This window comes from Coniophora puteana (assembly GCF_000271625.1).
Source record: "Coniophora puteana RWD-64-598 SS2 unplaced genomic scaffold CONPUscaffold_7, whole genome shotgun sequence".
Lineage (NCBI taxonomy): Eukaryota > Fungi > Basidiomycota > Agaricomycetes > Boletales > Coniophoraceae > Coniophora > Coniophora puteana.
The window spans coordinates 2,353,982-2,373,126 of record NW_006913059.1 but is presented as its reverse complement, the minus strand read 5'-3'; the positions used below and the strand labels follow the sequence as shown (position 1 = coordinate 2,373,126).

The following is a 19,145-nucleotide window of genomic DNA, read 5'->3' as shown; positions in this document are numbered from 1 at the left end:
TTGAAACTCATTTTAATACCATTGGATTGCAGTTGACAACTGGTTAATAATGCTACAAGCCCCCCATTACAACATGTGAAAATGAGCACTTCATTATAATGTGCTAGAATTCAAAATTTTGTGCCTGAGATTTTTCCGACACAGCCTCTAGTTGATAGAACTTGGCAAAATAGATCTGTAACTTTGGAAAAAGGATTGGCTCTAAGGGTTGTGTACATTGGGCCTTGTACAAGAAGCAGGCTTACAAGCAGGCTGGAGATCACAAAACCAATGTAAAAAATTGTAGGACTCTCAAAAGGCATTAAAGTTCTGTTTTGAAAAGTTCTAAGATGATCTGTTTTTTCACATACAAAAGATTTGTTGTACTTTGTTATAGCTACAATGTGTACTAGCAATTCTGACCAGCTAGATCATTGTTATATCATCTGCATGACTTTACAGCTGTGTTATCTTTTTGTTGTCTTCATAGCTCCAATGTTAGTATCTGGCATTTTATTTACACTTCTTGTTTATTCATCTGCTCTTTTGTCTTGGAGTCCCCTTGTCTTGACCCTACCTGTCACACCATGTTGGATATTTATATGCTAATAGCATTATGAATTATAACTCTATTTTTTTTCTTGTATATATGTTAGTATTTCCCTGTGTTTTTCCAAGGGAACCCCCCTGTAGTCCTGTAAGGAGTGCGTGCTGGCTGTGCCTGAACCATACCCATAACACCACTACTTTGATGCAGCCCTGATCAACATGCTTATGAGCCAATTAATTACAATACCTACCAGAACTATAACCATAGCTATGGATGGACCCCTCCCACAGAAAGGTCGGGCTGGCAAAAACATCCTCCTGTTTGTAGTCAATGTCAGGCCATTCAATTGCACCTAGGATGTGGAGGGCCCTCAGAGCGCGAGACCATCTAAGGTCAGAGAGTGTGGGTGTGTAAGAGGTGTTATTGACCGCATGTGAGTGGTGACCTGAGATGCCTATGGTTGCCATCCTTGTAACCAACAGAGATCCTCACCATCATGGACATTCTTTTGTCTCACTGTGCTAACCCACTTTGACTTGTTCTATTGTTTCAACCCTTGCACTATGTATACTGCTTGGACCTCATCCATGGATAGATGCTTACTCATCTTGAACTCACTACTCTTTACATTGATTTTCTAAAGTTTTATTCACCTCTTGTTATCTTACATGTATGCACACTTTAATGTATGTTCCTTACCTGTTTTTTTCTTTGACTCAGCCTCATCTCATAGATGCTCTCAAAAATATATAAATACCCTTGATATACTATACTCAAACTCCAGTAAAATCCACCTCTACTTGAGCTCACTCACACTGAAAACTCCCACTGTCACCTGCTGCCTTCTGCCAACTGTTTGCTGTTGACCTCTGAACTCACTTTCACTTTCATCTTTCATTGAATTCAACCTGAGCCTTACAGTCCTGTGTTATGGAAGCGCAGTGTTAGGCACCGGCGTCGGAATACAAACTCTGCTCAATTAAATAAACTCTAAAGCTTCGTCTCAGTGGCTGAAGCTCTCGGACGCTTGTACATCATTTCCGCGTAGAATATCAATGAAATAACAATAACATAGAACTACTCAGCCTCATTGGTATCTATATCAGGCTTATCCTCATCCTCGTACTCTGCAAAATTAGCTATGTCCATCCCTGGAGTTTCAACCATAAAAAAGCGAAGCTCCTCTTCTCCTGAGAGCAATGTCGGCTTGTGTGGTATCATCGCAACCACGTCAACAATCTGCTTCAAGCAGATCACGTATGTTGCATCATTACCAAGCGACTTGCAAGTGCACATAGTTCCAGCAGAAAGCCCGAGAAGACTGTGGTCTAGTTCTGAATAAAGCCATATAACAGCAACAGCTTCCCAACGCAACCCAGAAAGCTCATTTGCATCGTCTACGGCAATGTGTGCAAAATACTGAACCTCCCCAAGAAGGGTCTGGCCTCCCTCAACAAACTATATGGTGTAATTAGTATTATAATGACGCTCTAAACAAAATAATAACCTTGACATTGCGTGAAATGCAAATGTGCTCCTGGTCATAAGTCTTCTCCATCCAAGCAGAGCGAATGATTGCTCCGTTTGGGAGTCTGGCACATCCCCACATGAAGAAAGGCTCGGGGTTTCAACCAAGGAATGTTGCCATAGCGTCACGCTCCTCACCTTAGGGCTTGTCTTCGCGTCTAGACTTTTTATGAAGCAGTACATAACTGTCACCAAAGTCCATAGAAGGTGCCTTTGAAGGGCCAGGGTCAGGAGAAGGAGAAGGAATAATTGCCTTGAGACAGTTTACCTGACAGCGACGGACAGCTTCTCGAGAAAGATTGGCATAAACCTTTGATGGCTGACAAATTTCTTGCCCCAAGTTACCGATAGTACACTCCATAGTCCACTGAGAATAGATGATCAGTGGCCCTTTTTGAATCACCTCCGAGATGAGGTGTAGGAGTTGATGAAGGCTCTGTCAGCAGAAGTTGAGACACTCCTCTCAACGCTCATAATACATTAGCTCAAACTGCAGATAGAAATCATTGATACACTTCTTGGCCATTCGAAGGTCCTCCTGGCTGATTGAGTGCTGGCATAGAATACAAAACCCTCGGACTAGTAAGCAGTAGTTCTTCCAGTATTCGAGCGGCAGGACTTCGTAGAGTAGCCCAGGACCATAGCCATAGTAATAGACAAGCCATTCCCAAGATTTGTAGCCAGAAGTCAGAAACTCGGCAAGGTTCCATGGTTTCTTGTCCATTCAACAAGGTGTCCAGCATCCAGCATGCTCAATCTCAAGCCCATGAGCCTCCCAGAGTTCTTTGTCCATGAATACAGCAAAGTTCCAGTCCTCAGGCAAGTTGTTATCTGCATGGTCAATCATCCCGTGCCAGAAAGAAATAAACAAAGCACTGATTAAGCTTGCTAAGTGCATGATATTGGGTGTCATGCAATGAGGGACAGTCAAAGTATGCGGAGGATCGAGACCTAGAAGTATACTCGGCTTATTTATACCAGTTTCCTTGTGTTGCTTCTTGTATGCAGTGTCAGAGCATGCAGAGACAATCAAGAGCAGGTTATTGGCATATTCAGTTGACGCAGGGAGCAGTATATTGGGTACAGAGACGTCTGGATGATCAGAATTCTTGGAGGCGTTGTTGGGGCACAGCAGAGCAGGGTAGTAGTGATTTTTTTGGTGCTTGCTCGCCCAAGAAGGCCACAATAGAGCCTGCAGCTGTTCTGGCCACAGTGGCCACAGTGGCCACACATACCATTGACATGAACGAGTCCAGGGCCATCTGCAGTAGCCAGGAAGTGATGGAGATATTTTGTTCAAATCTCGCGCATATAGCCATTGTATACCTTGAGACCTTTGTGCTGCAGCACTGCGAGATGATGATAGCTTGGGAAAAGGAAAGAGTCGATGTCTTTTGGTGGATTAGGGCCAGGGATAATGCAGCCAGGAAGTACGTGCTTCTTTTTGTAGTGTTTGTCCGGGGAGTAGTTGAGAATCACCCAGACAAGAATATAGACTTTGGACTGCTGATATCTAAAGAGCTGGATGCCGTCAAAAGAGGACATGAGTAGAATGCTATCTTCGTCGATTGTACCGTTGTTTATAGCAGATAAATATTCTTGGTCCATAATATAGTCATCATAAAATGGAGGTTTGCCACCATTAGCTTTGATCAGCTGAAGGACCTCTGCAGTTCGCCGAGAGTGATACTGCAGATCCTCTGCAGTGTCTGGGTTGTTGAACTGAGGCTGGAGCAGGAGACTGAGCGGCATAGTGTCAAACTGCCTCGTCACTTTTTCACCAGTAGTAGCAAGGCAAAAAGGATCATATCTAGGGAGATGACAGTAAGGACATGCATCGAGTTCTGCATGAGCACTGGTAAAGCCACAGCACAACTTTCAGCACATATCCATCTTGATAGAGTCAACACCAGTATACCCTTTGATGAAGGTTTCGACTTCATGAAATGCTGGCATATTCTCAACCTGAGGGAAGCACTCTGCATGCGAAGAGTCAACAGCTTCATATGCAGCCTGTGACGAATGCTCGAGCCCTAGATAAGTTCTAATCCCATGTTTGATGCCAGGATCATTGAGGCCAAGTGGTCAATTTGTGGGGTTCCTGAGCCAATGCAGAGATGATTCGGTTAGCCCACAGCAAGTGTCGTCAAGAGAAGCAGCCTGGAGTTGATTGATATAATCCATAGATGTCTTCATGTTGTCTGTACTGGCAAGTCAAGTGAGTTCATCAAGATCAATCTCGGGATAGATTTGGGGTGGTGGATACTCAAGATCTGGAAGGCCTGCCTTTTTCATAAGATGGATAGCTCGCTGCAGTTTGGTCTGGAGTATCCAGTAAATCAGGAATAGTTCAGTAACATGGGGAGGATTGAGAACGTACTTCCTCGTCTTGAGGACCGTTAGACTGCCGATCATTTGGCAGGGGTGTTTGGCTATCAATCCGAGGGGGGGAGGGGGTGTTTGGCTATCAATCTGAGGGGAGCTTCTTCATCCTCAACTTCCTCAACTCGAGCTCGTTTATCTGTATGCTCAGAGTCTGTTAGTTCGTCCTCAGAGCCTTCTGGAGCTGTGTCGACATGTAGACCACACATTGGAATTGTTGGTACATCGCCAGTGTAGTCCAAGTCCCATGAGAATGACTTGATAAGCTCTTTTACTTCATCTTCAAATGGTGCCAGATGCTGGTGAAATTCCGAGTTAGAGACAATGTGTCGCCAACCATTATTATGGTTAGGACATATACAAAGACGTTTAGTACATGTTTGCTTCAGCATTTGCTGTGTATATGCATTCAACTATGCATGTCATAAGGACAGGGGGTATTTGTTACCTTTATGAAGGGAGTTCTGGACGGTTTGACTTGGTGATTTGACACAAGGGAGTCAGGAGGACATGGAAAAGTGACTTATTCTATCAAAACATAGAGATCTACCATGCAAAGTCATGTTCTATTCGAATCAATGTACATTCTATGTTATTCCATACAATTACATGCAGACGTGTCTTGCCTATAGATGTGTCTAATTACGTGTCTATGATATTCTTGATCACTCTTGGAAATCCACAATTGGTCTATTTTCTACATGATCCCATGCAGATCCCATCAAATCCTTGCTCAGTCTTGAATTTCGCCCGGGGGGTTCTTACTGGGCCTCATGCCTCAAGACCGCGCCATCCACCCTGACGCCAATGTTCCCCCTCCTCCACCACCTTGGTCGTCCGTCACCAGCCACCCTGTGCCCACCTCTGCCACCAAGGTGCAGCACTTCGTTGACCAGTTGCACCACCAGCTGGGCTTGCAAGTCCAGCTGTTCCCGATGTTCCTGAGCAACATCTGGTCGGGGGCCTCAGAGCCAAACTGGTGAGTCATTCCACCTTCCCAGCCTCTGCTGACACACATCTCTGGTGCCGCTGTTGTTCTCTAGGACTCTACGTTTGCAATGCTTGCGTACATCTACGTGCATATGCCAATGTGTGGCGGCGACTGGGACATCAAGCTCCTGCCCTCTATCAAGTGGCTCCGCACAGAGGAAGGCCTGGCGGCGATGTTTGAGACGTGGGGGCGCAACGAGGAGAGGATGACACCGCTCCTCAACTACCAGACCGCGTCTGGTCTTGACATGGACAATCATGGCGGCGACGAGTGGTGGGAGGAAGTCTTCCAGCTATACCAGTGAGTACTTGCCCATCCTCATTGTCCCTCCTCCATCCAACTATCCTAAAAATGAACGTGAATCAAGTGTCAGCTCCGGCCAGTCTCAGGGATCACAACAAATAGACCACATCCATGTTCCACTGGTCAAAGGGGTGAGTCTTGACGTCCTCTGCCATTGCCATGTCAGATTTTTCCACCACAGATCAACCTCAAATGCAAGCGACCACGCAGAAACAGCAATGAGCAGGCCGGAAAGGCGCAAAAGGTATGTCATCGTCAACTTCTCTCCGGTATGCTCACCTTATGGGCAGTTTGTAGGCGGCAGAGGGGTCAACGTTGGCGGACGGAAGGTCCAAAAGGACCAGGAAACTGACAGAGCGGGCGGGAGGTGGTGAGGGCAGTGGTGAGGGCGGTGGTGAGGGCAGCAGGAAGGCGAGTGATGAGCATGGTGTGAAGGGCAGGAAGGGGAGCAAGGGTGGGAAGAGCAGGAAGAGCAGGAAGAGCAGGAAGAACAGGAAGAGCAGGAAGAGTGCCAAGGGCAAGGAGAAGGCAGACGACACAGCAAGAGTATGCGGACCACCGCCTCCGCCCATGCCCAGTGATGAAGACCCCCTGAAGACCATCTTCGTCGGTGGCAACCGGTGCACCCCATGCAGGAGCCACGATCTGGCATGGTGCATCCAGATCAACAACCAGGCCTGTACCTGGTGCAAGGCAAAGAAGACCAAGTGCAGTCTCCCCAAGTCCCACAATGCGATGCGACCCCAGTCCAATGCCACCGCCGCTTGCTACTGTCTTGGGTCCACACCATCCAAAAAGATGACGCCAGTGAAACCTTCTGGCACCAGTACCTCAGCCAGTGCGGTGGCTGGCCCCTCAGGAAGCATGATGTACCGTCCGCTCCGTGAACCTCCCAAGGAGCGCAAGTACATCAAAGTCGGTAAGCTGGATTTGTTCACTGCTCCTCTTCCCCATCTTACCTTTGTTAGATTCTGATGACGAGGAGTGGGTTCCAAAAGATGCTCCGGTACCAGACACCGGAGACAAGGACGCAGATGGAGAGACAGACCGGGAGGAGGAAGATGAAGAGCAGCCGGAGGAGGCCAACACCGTCAACCAAGTGCAGCTCAATGCAGCTGAAGCAGCAGAGGTCGATGCCCAGCTGGAGGCATTGGCCAGGCTGACTGACGCCCTTGCTTGCTGCTAGGTAATTTCCCCCTCAATCTTCCAGAGCCGTAGTTAGATGATCTATGTTACAATCTTACATGTCAAATAAAGCACTAGTAGTCTACTAATCAATTGTGAAGTGTTTCATATAACTAACAATGTGTGATAAAGTTTAATCTGTGTCCTATTGCATATGTTTTTAAGTGAGCTAGCACTCTTCCAGCCAGCATGACCACAAGTCCTTCAATACAAGTCCCTTGCATACAGCCGGTTCTGGTCAAGCAAGCTGTTGTTATTGTTTATCAGGGCAGTAATGACACTGTAATGTCTTGCTATTCACCACTACAGTACTCATGTTACATACATCTGTTTCTGACACCTTCCAGAGTCAACACTAGCTGTGCCTACTGTGAGAGACAGAGATTTTGGCTGGCCTCAGGCCAGTATGTGAGATGAGTAGCTGTGTGCAGGAGGGCTCTTTGTGGGAACCCGGCATCCTAGTAATACATATTCCATACTGAAGATCATGTCAGGTCTAAGTGCTTTCAGAGGCACCTCAGCACCTCATATGCATGCAATAGCCATGTTAATTGTAAAGCCTTGGTCATTTACATTACTATCCCATATACTAATAAGCCATGACCATTAGATACATGTATTCAATACCAGCTGGTTGCTCTAACATATCTGGCTCCAGACATGATGGGTATCATCCTGACCCAGTATATGCTGGCTCTTAACATGCACCAACCACACCAACATATGCATGCAGCCTATTTGAGCTTTCATTAGGTTGACTCACTGCTGAGCTAAGGCTAAATGGGCTATCCAGAAGAATTCACCTCAGGTCCCATCACCCATCTGACACTGGCTACATAGGCCTGGTCAGAGCCTCCTTCCCTACTGCTATGACTGTCTTAACATGGGCTGGGCATCCCACTCTGGAGTCCCTCCCCTGTCACCCGTGGGCTACTCTGAGATCCACCAAATGCCCAATCCAGAACCTTCTCCTGGAGTCATAGGGCTGCCCTGACATACACTGCATGCACCACCCAGAGTGCTTCTCCTGTGGTACCATGGCTGTCCTGAGATGTGTTTTTCTTATAGTTTAAAGCCTTACAATTGCATACTTCTTATAGTTTGAAGTGCCCCATAGTGTACTTCTCATCATTTAAAGTGTTGTCATTGTGCATGTCATATCTTTTGAAGTGTTGCCATTGAGTGCTTCTTATAATATAAAGTGATGGCAGTGCACACTTCTTACACTTTGAAGTTGTGCAATTACATACTCCATAATTTGTTTCAAAGTCTACTTAGTACTTGCCTTGGGAAATAAAGTGATCAAAGCTGTCATGGACTTAGACACAAAGGTCCTCTAGCAAATGCTGTAGTTATTTTTACAAGATTAGGGCCTACCACTCCTGTTTGTTCCCCTTGAGCCTACATAGGCAGCACAGCACACTTTTCTTCCATCTCTCATGGCTGCATGTATAAATATCGCTGTTATGTTTGCTCATCATACATTACTGGATGGTATGATCACAAACACAAGTCAAAGGAGTCCATTTGGTCTTTCAAGCATGCTTTCTTCACCCTTATGGCCACACCATCTGGAATCTTGAGGTGCAATTGTTAAAAACACCTTCTGCTAGCCCTAACTTGGACAAAAAACACATTATTTATTACATTTGTTTTTGACATGGCCAGGCTTTGGCCTCATCTATTATGAAAGCAGGCGCGTGACCAAGCATGTGATGGGTCTGGACCATGACATCATATGATGCAAGGATCATGTAATATGGTGTGCTTGTATTACTAAGTACTTTGTATTCCTAATTAGGCAGGAGTTCTACCTTTAGTTACGTGGTCTGTGCGCAGCTGCCCAGTATTATGTGAGACTGCTATTGATGACCCAGAACTACAAGAGGGTTCTTTTGGGATTTCCCCTTAGCTCTGTTTGTAATCCTAAGTCTCAATCCTTCAAGTCGAGGCATCTACTTCTGCCCAAGCCCCATCTAGGGTTAGGGTTAGTCTTTCTCATCATCATCACTCCTTGTTTGCATGTGCAGTGACTCCCCTAGTTAAGAGTTGCTCACAGCGATAATTCAGGGGCTTCCACCCATGTTACGACAGCACCATCAGCCAAAACTGAAATCCAGCTTGACATAGAGCATGTGCATGTTGAGGTAGACCCTCAGCCTTGTTACACCGTCAGAAGGTGAGCTTATTTCTAACTCTTGCATTTCTCTAATAACATTATTGGGGAATAGAGCACAGCCCTAATCATCATATCCAGTACATCAGTAGCAAGTGTGTCAGTCAACATCCAGAATCGTGAGTTAACATCGCTTTTGTGCTGGTTGCAAGTAGTACCTGAACTGCTGTTCCCTCTGCAGTTGCCAACAATCAAATAGAATTGTAGCTGTATGAAACAGGTTAAAACATCATTTTGGAGCCATCCCTATTTGTCCTTGCTCAAGGCAACTTCCCATTACTCTGGAGTGTGCTTAGTGAAATCAATGGCTGCAAGGTATGTTCACAACATCCTGGTCCTACTTGCACTTGCCTACCTTCACACTCCAGCTCATGTATATTACCTCGATCACAACAATTGCGGTTGCATCAGCTATAGTAGCAATTTTGCAATCAATAAACCTTGTTGTTGGCTTGCGTGTCCTCCATGGAGCCAGGTGCATCTACTCAACAAACACTGTTTCTCCGCCCTTGTTATCCCTAACCTACATGTGTATTTCTACTTTCCAGTTCATCAACATCTACTAGCCAAACAAGTGTGGTGCCATGATGGGTATGCCAACCACCACCAGGTTGAGGAGACCATGCCCCAGGAGGTAACACCCACCGGCCAAGGTATCCAGTAGGTGTCAGGAGGACCCTAGGGTAGTAGGCATACCATTCAGGCTAGGGTATCTACTCCATGTCAGGGCAGCCCAAGGGTGGTAGGTGACAGGCTCCAAAGATGGATAGGGTATCAGGATGACTTTAAATAAAGAAAAGTAAGTCACAGCAATGCTTTAAAAAGAAAGAAGAGTTCTGTAGCACAACTTGAAAGAATAAGAAGTCAGCCATGACAAAACATCAGAATAAAGTGACACCAAGATTACTCGTATCATTAAACAAATGACCGTTCTTTTGTTTGTGAATATTTGTATTGAATTTGGTTTGGTGCGCAATGCAAAGCTACTGATATGAATATGGAAAAACGTAGCGTGTTAAAGGCGGTAATCCAACTTCTCCGGTTGTGGTATACCTATTTAAGGTAATTTGTCGGAATGGAGTGGTAGAATGAAGGCGGATTTTGATAATAAGGAAAAAAGGAACAATGTTGAGGGCAGTGTTTTTTGTCGATGGTCATCATCAGCATAATAATAAGTTGCTAATTAGGTGAATTGGTTGAGTTGAAGGCAGTGTTTGGCGATTCCTCTGGTACGAGTGGTTTTGAATGAAATCCGCTGTTATGCCTTAAAAGGGATAATATGCTTATTCGAATAGGGGCGTTGACTGTGATTATTCATTCAACTCGTTCATATAAATTGGCATCGATTGAAGTCAAGTTTTGGTATCGCCCTCCGTCACCGCTTCACAGTCGTATATTTCACTGTCTCTCGCAACATATCGTCAGCACGCCTCTTTCTTCATAATCATCATCATCATACCACATACCATATCACATATCATCATATATTGGCTAGTGGTGGTATCACTCATGTTTGCTATTATTGTCAGTGTGTTTTGCTTGGTAAACAGGCGCTGAGTTCAGCAGCCATCTGCCCCTGGTTCTACGGTCACGATGTTTCACTGCTTTTACAATACTGCCTTCAATTGCGACAATCAAAATCGACCTGCAACTGAGCTTCGCGTGTATAGTCCATTCAGGGATCAGCCTGTGGTTAACGGCGGACTTGCACTGGTGTTTGCGAAGCCCTTTTTTGTTCCAGGTTCTACTATACAGCTCGATTCGCAGCCGCAGCAATTCTTTTGGATTCCCGGGGACCCTAGTCTTTCGTCTTATTTCGAGCAGGCACCAGATTTGCAACATCCGTTCTTGCTCGCGGTTGGACAAGTGACGGAGTCTTCCGATGTTACAGATGGTCTGACAGTTTTCAATTTAACTGTCACCGAGTTTGTACGCAATTCTCGCTGTACTTCTGTTGTACAGTGTGTCATGATACTTTTGTTTCCGTTGTCTTTGCTGATTGTTGATTCTTATTGTTCACGTTTTATTTTATAGAATTTTTTACGATAGGGGTACCAGTCGTTGGGCGAACGTGCAATTGCCTCAAAGCAATAGCAATGTGGCGGTGTTAGCTATCGCAGCTGGAGTATTGGCCAGCGGTGTTATCCGTTTTCAGCTTGTTCAGCTCGCCAATGTTGCATCACCTCCTCAGGCTGGAGGCATTGGTGGTTCAGGCGTCAACAATGATACTGGGTCAAGTGCCGGTCCGAAGATTGCTAGGTTTTCCCCTTATCCGGTTACTTCTCCTCGCAAAGCTACAATGTGCGTTTTTTATTTTGTTTGTTCACGTGTTCACTACCCGATGCTTACTTTGCGTTTACCTTGAGTATATATGGGTATCGTGTCTGTGCGGGCTGTTCAAAGCAGTGGCATGTCTATTTTAAATGGTCCGGTTGTTGAAGATTCTGTGGAGTATGTATTTTATTCTTTTTGTTACCGTTCTGCGGAATTGCTGATGCGATATGCTATAAATTGCTTGGTAGGGTCGAATCTGTCGAGCCTTCGGGCGAGGGATCACTTCAATCCGGAAAACATGTTGCTGATGAGTACGTTGTGTCAAACTCACGAATATGTTTGGTGTTTTATGTCTTGATTTACTGATTGATATGTCATTTTAGTGCACCCGATGATGTAGATGAATGTGCCAGCAACGACGGTGCTCAGACATCCCAAGAGTCCTCTTCTGCTTCATCAAACACACTCAGGTCCGTAGATGCAACCCGTGTTGCTTCTGCTGAGGCGCCTGCGCTCGCATCTGTTTTCGCATCTCTTGATGAAGCTCAGATCATGGCTCTTCTCAATGCACGTACACTGATGCAGGGCGCGTCCATTGGTGTACCGGAGAGTTCTCGTGACGGGTCCTCTGCTGTTCCGCCCTTTGAAGAGGATCAGGGTGGCAGGACTAGGAAAACACGGAAGTCGAAGAGCACGTCCAAGAAGTAGTCTAAGTCGCTATTTGTTGTGTGAACATTATTTCCAAATTCTCTGTGTGTGTTGTTGTACGTCATTACATTGAATGTCTAGCTGAATCGATCGAGTTTGATGTGTTTTGTTTGTTCGTTGTACTTTCATATACAGAATGTGGTCTCCATATCTTACCATAGTAAACATATGTCGATTTGAATTAACGTGCTCCTTTTGTTCGATGTACCCTATAATAACAATATGCAAACAGTGTTACCTGTACAAAACGATTTGTACACGTGTATGTATCAATGCATTGCATGTGGTCAACGGCTGTTTACTGTTTTTGTCCTTGATCGGACATGTGCTAAGTAAATGTTCGATTGATCGTAATGCTGAGTCGATGTTAATATACTGGTAAGTGTTTTTCTTATTCATTCCTTATATTGTTCTTAGATTGGAACCTGATTGAGTGATATTGGCACATACTGTGTTATACCAGTGAAAGACAAATGAGGAATGTAGTTTCTACTATTCTAAACTAGATGTACATGCCTGTTCAAAGTGTAGATTATTCAATATGTATTATGATATTGTACAGCATGATATAGCAACTTACTCTGCAGCTGATAGCGATTCTTCAATGGCCTGATGGACTTCGTTCATATCAGGGCGTTCGGCGGCATGTGGCTTTGTGACGCAATGCGTTCCGAGCATGAAATAGCTCGGACTGTTCCGGCGATCCACGCCACTGCAGTGGAGTACGGTATCTCTAAAAATGGATCCGAATGACGTTTTGGCGAGTACAACGCTGACTGTATAGTCAGATTCGCATCCGGTCATGATGATGCGATCGATGCATTGCGACGGTAATATCTGTGTCAAGGCATAATTACTTTTGACATAGCAAGTTGCGAGTGCGTAGCTCAGTGCAGCCATGTGGAGGTCGACATTGCAATAATTAGACGAGTTGACGTGAAAGTAAATGCAGTAAGGTGTTCGTTCATCACTGAAATGATCGCCTTGAGGAGTTGTGCTCCATACAAGCGTGACATTCAATGGGAACAGAGATCGCGGCACGTTGAATGGGATGTACTACCGGTAGTCAGCATTCTTAGTCAGTTGAAGCACCGTGCAATCGCTACAGACATACCGTGTGAAGTGCGAGTAGTACAGATGCCGCGAAATCGAACCAATGCTTTTCGTAGCTAGGGTTCATGAGAGTATTCATTTCCCATACGAGGACACTGGAACGTGTGTTCTGGTCATCCATGAACCGGAGAATGCCCGTTGCTTCGACAGGGATCACACGTATTTCTGCATAAGAAGATTTGTCCATAATCGATTATTGTTAGATATGTTAATGCATACCTTCCTCCTGTGGGAAATCATGTAGTTGCAATTCGCTGACACTCTCAAGCAGGGGCATGCCATTGTCTGAGTTGGACGAGCGGCTTGAAATTGTAAAGTTCATATTGGAATGTGTTGCATCGTACTGTGGGATATTGGAAGACGGTAGTAAATGGGTATTCCATATCATAGGCATAACAGGTGAAATGATGTGAGTGTGGACTTTGCGCCGCGTGCTGATTACAATGGTACGGAAGAATGTTTGTGTATATTGGTGTTGGAATTGGCATCCGCTGATATATGTGTACGTTGAGCTCGGGGCATTGACTGCTATACTGGTGTATGGTACAGAATACGATCAAAATGGTGACAACCGGGAGGGAAGTCAAAATTCAGTGTTGTAGATTTACTCAATTGTGCTTACGTTGTTTCCTTTTTGCGTCAGTGCTGTTCGTATGTACATATATAGGCAATGTTATACTTTATGTCAATCATGAAACAATGTTTAATCTATTTGCGGGCAGTTCATTGATTTGTGAATAGTGCCGAGGACATGAACGGTCCATCGCATTTACATGATCATACCATTTCTAAACAATAGGCTTCGGCCAGTTACACTTACTTATGAGTTCGAGTCCGGTGGCTTTATAGTGAACCGACATTAGCGGAACACTGTAATTTGGAATGTATACATACCGTGTTACGTTGTTCACACATACTTCATGTAGGTATCTTTACCTTCATTGGTAAGTGGGTTGAATGGGAAGGTACACAGTCTGTTTACCATAACAAGTGGTAATTGATGGTGTGGTTAGTGCACGGATGTGTTGGTGCTAAGTCGGTGTGATGCTGTCATTGAGCGTTGCGTGATAGGGAATGCGCACTCAAGATATTGTGTTCTGTTGTGTTGTCTCTGGGATATGGTGATAGTAGTAGTTTTCATTATGTTGCTTATTGCAGTAAAATGCGATGTATTGTTTTGCGATCTAGTTGACAAACGGGGATGACATGTGACGTATGGTCAATGTTGTACATGTTGGCTGTTTGGTTGTGTTCCGTGCATTGATTATCTGTGTATGTACATGCGACCGTCATCAGTCATACCGCCTTCGTTCCTCCCCTGTGTTCGCTGAATCCCTATATTGATGCATCCATTGAAATATTTGCGTATTTATTCGCAGTCTACCGCATGCCAACATTGTGATACTGCATGTTTGAGTATTGTTTTTGATAGTAAGCCTTTTTCATGTTCTGTGTTTTGTCCTCTTCTGATGTAAATTGCAGTATCTTATCACAAGATCCTCAGAGTACATCGCGTGGTTACTGCATCTGCTGTTTTTGTAGCTTTTTATCCTCACAGTTTGGTCCACGAGGTCTGTGCAGCTTAGAGTCGACTATCTTCAATGTTTATGCATATACTTACCCTTATCCCGACCCCTACAGCTTTCTATCGTCCTTCACATCAACATCTTTATTGGTGATTTCTTTGAGTCCCTTGCGTATTGTTCTAGGCTCTTTCAGTAAGTCGATTTGTGTGTTTTGTGTATATTGTTGGCTCTTACATGTGTCAGACTCGCTATGTCTCTTTCGCATCCAGATTGGGCAACCGGCCGCATTTCCAGTACTACTCTCATTTGGGGTAACATACGGAATGGTCGCCGTCATGCGTGTCCTACGTGTGGAGTAGTACTCCTTACTGGGGAATGGTGAGGTTTCTGCTGTGGCCCTAACGGCTCTCGCTACGCCGATGTTCCTTTGTTGCCACCCCTTCCCAATGAATATGATGTGTTCCTCAACAATCCTGACATATCATCCAAGTCACGTATTTTTAATCTCATCTTCTCGTTCGCTGCTCTAGAAACTACGCATGCTTTTCCTGTTCATGATGGACCTCGTGGTTTTGTGGCCGTTCGTGGAAGGGTATATCATCGGATCAGGCCAAATCACACTAACTCTTCTGTGCACTGGCTGCTTTACGATAGCTTTATGGACAACATTCTGTATCCTGAATGGGCTTCTCTCATTCCTTCTACTTGGATAGATGCCGTCAGGTCTTCACTTGACAGGGTTAACCCTTTCGTATCCGGCCTTCGCCAGCTTGCTCATTTGAGCGCAAATGGGATGCCAAATGCCACACTTACGCTCAATGATGCTGGTAGCGCTCCCAAGATCGCGGCAATTATGTCGTATGATAACACGTCTGCGAGTGAAGTCAGAGCACATCGCTTGACTATTACCCGCAGTCATGACGCGTCCAACCAATCTATTCGGACCGTCAGCCGTTTATGGGAGCCACTCGCATACCCGCTTCTGTTTCCGCACAGTTCCTTGGGATGGGGGATAGTTGATTCTGGAATTTCCCGAGGGGAGCTAGGTTCTGATGTGGCCGATACTAATAATGTCACTTCTCAGATGTGGTTTTATCGTGCCAGGTTGTTGCGTGAACTGAGATTCAGCATTTTTGGTCGGCTTACGAACGAATATGCTGTAGATGTTTTCAGCCGGGATCTTGAATGCCGATTGCATTATATCAGCCGTAATCAACATTCCGTTCGTTCCAACGATGCCGCTCTCATGGGAGAGGATGATTTGGAGTTGACCGAGAACGTGTACCTTCCAGCTTCGTTTTTGGGTTCTAGGGTGTGGGCTCAGGATCAAATTGCTGATTCTCTGGCAATTGCTGCGGCTTATGGAAATCCTACTTTCTTCATCACAATGACTTGCAATGCACGATGGCCAGAGATACAATCCCAGCTTCGGCCCGGCCAAATATTCACAGATATTCCAATTGTTGTTATGCGAGTCTTCAAGCGTAAACTGGCAATGCTCATCAAAACACTTTATTCGCTCTTTCCGAGGATCGGTCGGCCTGTTTATGTCATACATGCAGTAGAGTTCCAGAAGAGGGGTCTTCCTCATGCTCACATTCTAGTGAAATACCGTCGTGACTGTGCTTCTCCTTCCGCCATCGATTCTGTTGTATCTGCAGAGGTTCCCGCTCAACCCAATAACGCTTTGCTCGTCAACGCTTATATGCGCCACAATCATCCTTCCAATAGCAGACCTCCTTCTAAATACTGTCAGCGCGAGCTCGCTGACGGAAGTCATGTGTGTCGGTTCAAATACCCACAACCCTTGCAGGATACTACTACAATTGATAATGATGGAAGAGTGCATTATCGTCGGCACCGTCCAGGTGATGAGATGGTCATGGCTCATTGTTTGCCTTTACTTCGCAAGTTTCAGTGCCACATCAATTTCGAAGTCGCTAGTGCGTCTCATTTGTTTCAATACTTATTCAAATATATTCACAAAGGTTCGTTGTTTGTCCTTCTCATGTTCATCCGTTCGCTGACTCTGTGTCTGGAACAGGACCTGATACTGCTCGCTACCGACTTAATGATCCTACTGCTCCCGTTGATGAGATCGCAGATTTTTGGAACGGTTGCTATCTTTCTGCGGGGGAAGCTGTGTGGCGGATTCTCAGTTTTCATGTATTGAAGAAGACTCCTGCTGTTACTTCTCTTCCGGTTCACTTGCGTGTCCATCAGCGTTGGCGGTATCATCGCACTAGTTCTGTTGCTTCACTATCCCTTCTCGAGCGGTACTTTATCCGGCCGTTGGGAGACTTCACCATGCATGGTGCGCGTTGAAGCTTCGATGATCTCTCTTATGCAGATTACTACACTATGTTTTGTTTGGCGAGTGTTGGTATAAGCACAGGGAATTCTGTTACGTTCCGCAAATCTGATTCGATTCAGGGATGTCTGTCAATGACTGTTGTTCAACATGAAGCTCTTCGGCTCCACCTTTCTCGATGGGAAGCTGTTTCTCCATCAAGGGGGGAGTTATTCTATTTGCGGTGCATCCTCAATGTTCGTGCAGTTCGTTCTTTTGACGATGCTCTTTTGGTCGACGGCGAATGCTACGAGATGTTTCAAGCGGCTGCCTCGGCTATGAGTTTGTTTGCTGACAAGAGAGAGGCTGAACTTGCACTTCGTGAATCTGTCACAGCGCGGAAGACACCGAAACAACTTAGATTGTTATCCGTTCATATGCTCGTCAATGATTGTGTGTTGGTGCCAAATGATCTCTGGGAAAAGTTTTCGGATGCTCTATCCTATGACTTCTATTTACGGCTTGGGAATAACAATCTTATGGCGGTTCGGTGGGCTCTTGACGACATTTCGAAGGTTCTAGAAGGACATGGAAAATTGCTCGCCGAATACGGGCTCCCCTCCCCCGAGTTCGTGAGTGGCGAAGTTGAACACGAGCTTTCAAGATGGAGCTCTGATGTCAACCTTCTTAGATCTTGTGCACACACCGCTTATGAACGAATGACATACGAGCAAAGGCAGATCTTTAACGACGTCGTGAATGCCGTTCTACAATGTCGATCTCTGTGTGCTTTCGTTGACGGTAAAGCTGGGCATGGTAAAACATTCGTAGTCAATGCGGTCGTGGATTATCTTCGTTCTGATGGTCGGATTGTGTTGCCTACTGCGACTGCTGCTTTTGCTGCGCAACTGTACCCAGGAGGACGTACAACTCATTCAACGTTTAAAGTTAGTAGGTTGTCATACATTCGTGTTACTATATTAATGTTAATTCACTTAGGTTCCTGTTAACAAAAGGTCCGAACTTCTCGAATCATCCATCAAATCAGGGAGCCAGCGTGCTGCATTGATCAGAGCAGCTGCGGTTATATTCTGGGACGAAGCGCCCATGGTAAACAAGGCCGTACTTGCATGTGTGGATGACATTTGTCGTCGTGTTATGGGCATAAACAAACCTTTTGGAGGCAAGCCAATTATTTTCCTAGGCGATTTTTGGCAGACGTGTCCCGTCATTCGGAGAGGATCTCGAGCTCAAGTCGTGGATGCTTCCATTTGATCTTCTCATCTATGAGCATTGTTCCAAGTCTACTCATTGACTGTTCCTATTGGGAACGCAGAGGACCCGTCCTTTGCTTCTTTTGTTGATTCGATAGGTGACGGGGCCGGGCCTATTATCGACCTTGGGGACCTTGATCGCGTTCAGTGCCAGGATGATCTAGTGCGCTTTGTATACCCTCGCCATATCATTGCAGATCCTGCTTCATGTCTCAAGCGGGCTATATTGGCTCCTACAAACCGACAAGTCGATAGTTACAATGACTCAATCTTGGATGATGTCGTTGGTGAAGAGTGCATGTACATTTCTGCTGATTCCCTCAAGGAAGCAGATGATAGCGGTGTAATACCACCTGTCAGTATTCTGGATTACATGGCAAAGCACTGTCCTCCGGGATTTCCTCCTCATTTTTTGCGTCTCAAGACTAACGGCGTGTTTCGGCTAATGCGTAATTTCTTGGTTGATAGGGGTTTAGTCAAGAACGTTCGCGTAGTTGTTGTGGATTTAGGTGCGAGGGTAGTCACCGTACGGATTCTCCACGGACTGGCTGGTGTCAATGCGGTCAATTCTGAAGATATACTCATACCCCACATCATATTCGAGACTATGCTTCACTCTGGTTATAGTGTTCTTCGAAGACAGTTCCCTCTGGCACCTGCTTATGCGACTACATTCAACAGTTGTCAAGGTTTGACTTTAGATGCCGTGGGAGTTGACCTTACTCGTGAGGTATTCTCGCATGGTCAGTTGTATACTGCTTTATCTCGTATTAGAAACAGAAAGTGTGCTGTTGTTCTACTGCCTCCTGAGAAAACGGAAACACTTAATGTGACATATCACAAACTTCTCGGTAGTACTATACCAGT

General features: G+C 45.4%; 5 protein-coding genes across 5 annotated transcripts; 2 read left to right on the top strand and 3 right to left on the bottom strand.

Moving 5' to 3' along the window:
* Positions 1 to 1,606: 1,606 nt before the first annotated feature.
* On the bottom strand, positions 1,607 to 2,138 carry CONPUDRAFT_73881 (uncharacterized protein; the record flags this gene model as incomplete). Its single annotated transcript, XM_007770961.1, has 2 exons — positions 1,607 to 1,987; positions 2,037 to 2,138. 2 exons carry the CDS (start codon positions 2,136 to 2,138, stop codon positions 1,607 to 1,609), a joined length of 483 nt encoding a protein of 160 aa, XP_007769151.1.
* A 1,214-nt stretch (positions 2,139 to 3,352) lies between these two features.
* On the bottom strand, positions 3,353 to 3,808 carry CONPUDRAFT_154853 (uncharacterized protein; the record flags this gene model as incomplete). Its single annotated transcript, XM_007771502.1, has 1 exon — positions 3,353 to 3,808. One exon carries the CDS (start codon positions 3,806 to 3,808, stop codon positions 3,353 to 3,355), a length of 456 nt encoding a protein of 151 aa, XP_007769692.1.
* A 1,403-nt stretch (positions 3,809 to 5,211) lies between these two features.
* CONPUDRAFT_154852 (uncharacterized protein) lies at positions 5,212 to 6,918 on the top strand (the record flags this gene model as incomplete). The annotated part of the gene is made up of 6 exons (XM_007771501.1): positions 5,212 to 5,313; positions 5,482 to 5,729; positions 5,797 to 5,863; positions 5,914 to 5,976; positions 6,030 to 6,651; positions 6,701 to 6,918. The coding sequence occupies 6 exons, from the start codon at positions 5,212 to 5,214 to the stop codon at positions 6,916 to 6,918; spliced, it is 1,320 nt and encodes a 439-aa protein (XP_007769691.1).
* A 3,684-nt stretch (positions 6,919 to 10,602) lies between these two features.
* CONPUDRAFT_73880 (uncharacterized protein) lies at positions 10,603 to 12,075 on the top strand (the record flags this gene model as incomplete). Its single annotated transcript, XM_007770960.1, has 5 exons — positions 10,603 to 10,621; positions 10,644 to 10,680; positions 11,128 to 11,394; positions 11,616 to 11,678; positions 11,751 to 12,075. The coding sequence occupies 5 exons, from the start codon at positions 10,603 to 10,605 to the stop codon at positions 12,073 to 12,075; spliced, it is 711 nt and encodes a 236-aa protein (XP_007769150.1).
* Positions 12,076 to 12,572: 497 nt separating this feature from the next.
* On the bottom strand, positions 12,573 to 13,582 carry CONPUDRAFT_73879 (uncharacterized protein; the record flags this gene model as incomplete). The annotated part of the gene is made up of 5 exons (XM_007770959.1): positions 12,573 to 12,591; positions 12,656 to 12,851; positions 12,933 to 13,131; positions 13,190 to 13,353; positions 13,408 to 13,582. 5 exons carry the CDS (start codon positions 13,580 to 13,582, stop codon positions 12,573 to 12,575), a joined length of 753 nt encoding a protein of 250 aa, XP_007769149.1.
* Between the last annotated feature and the right edge of the window lie 5,563 nt (positions 13,583 to 19,145).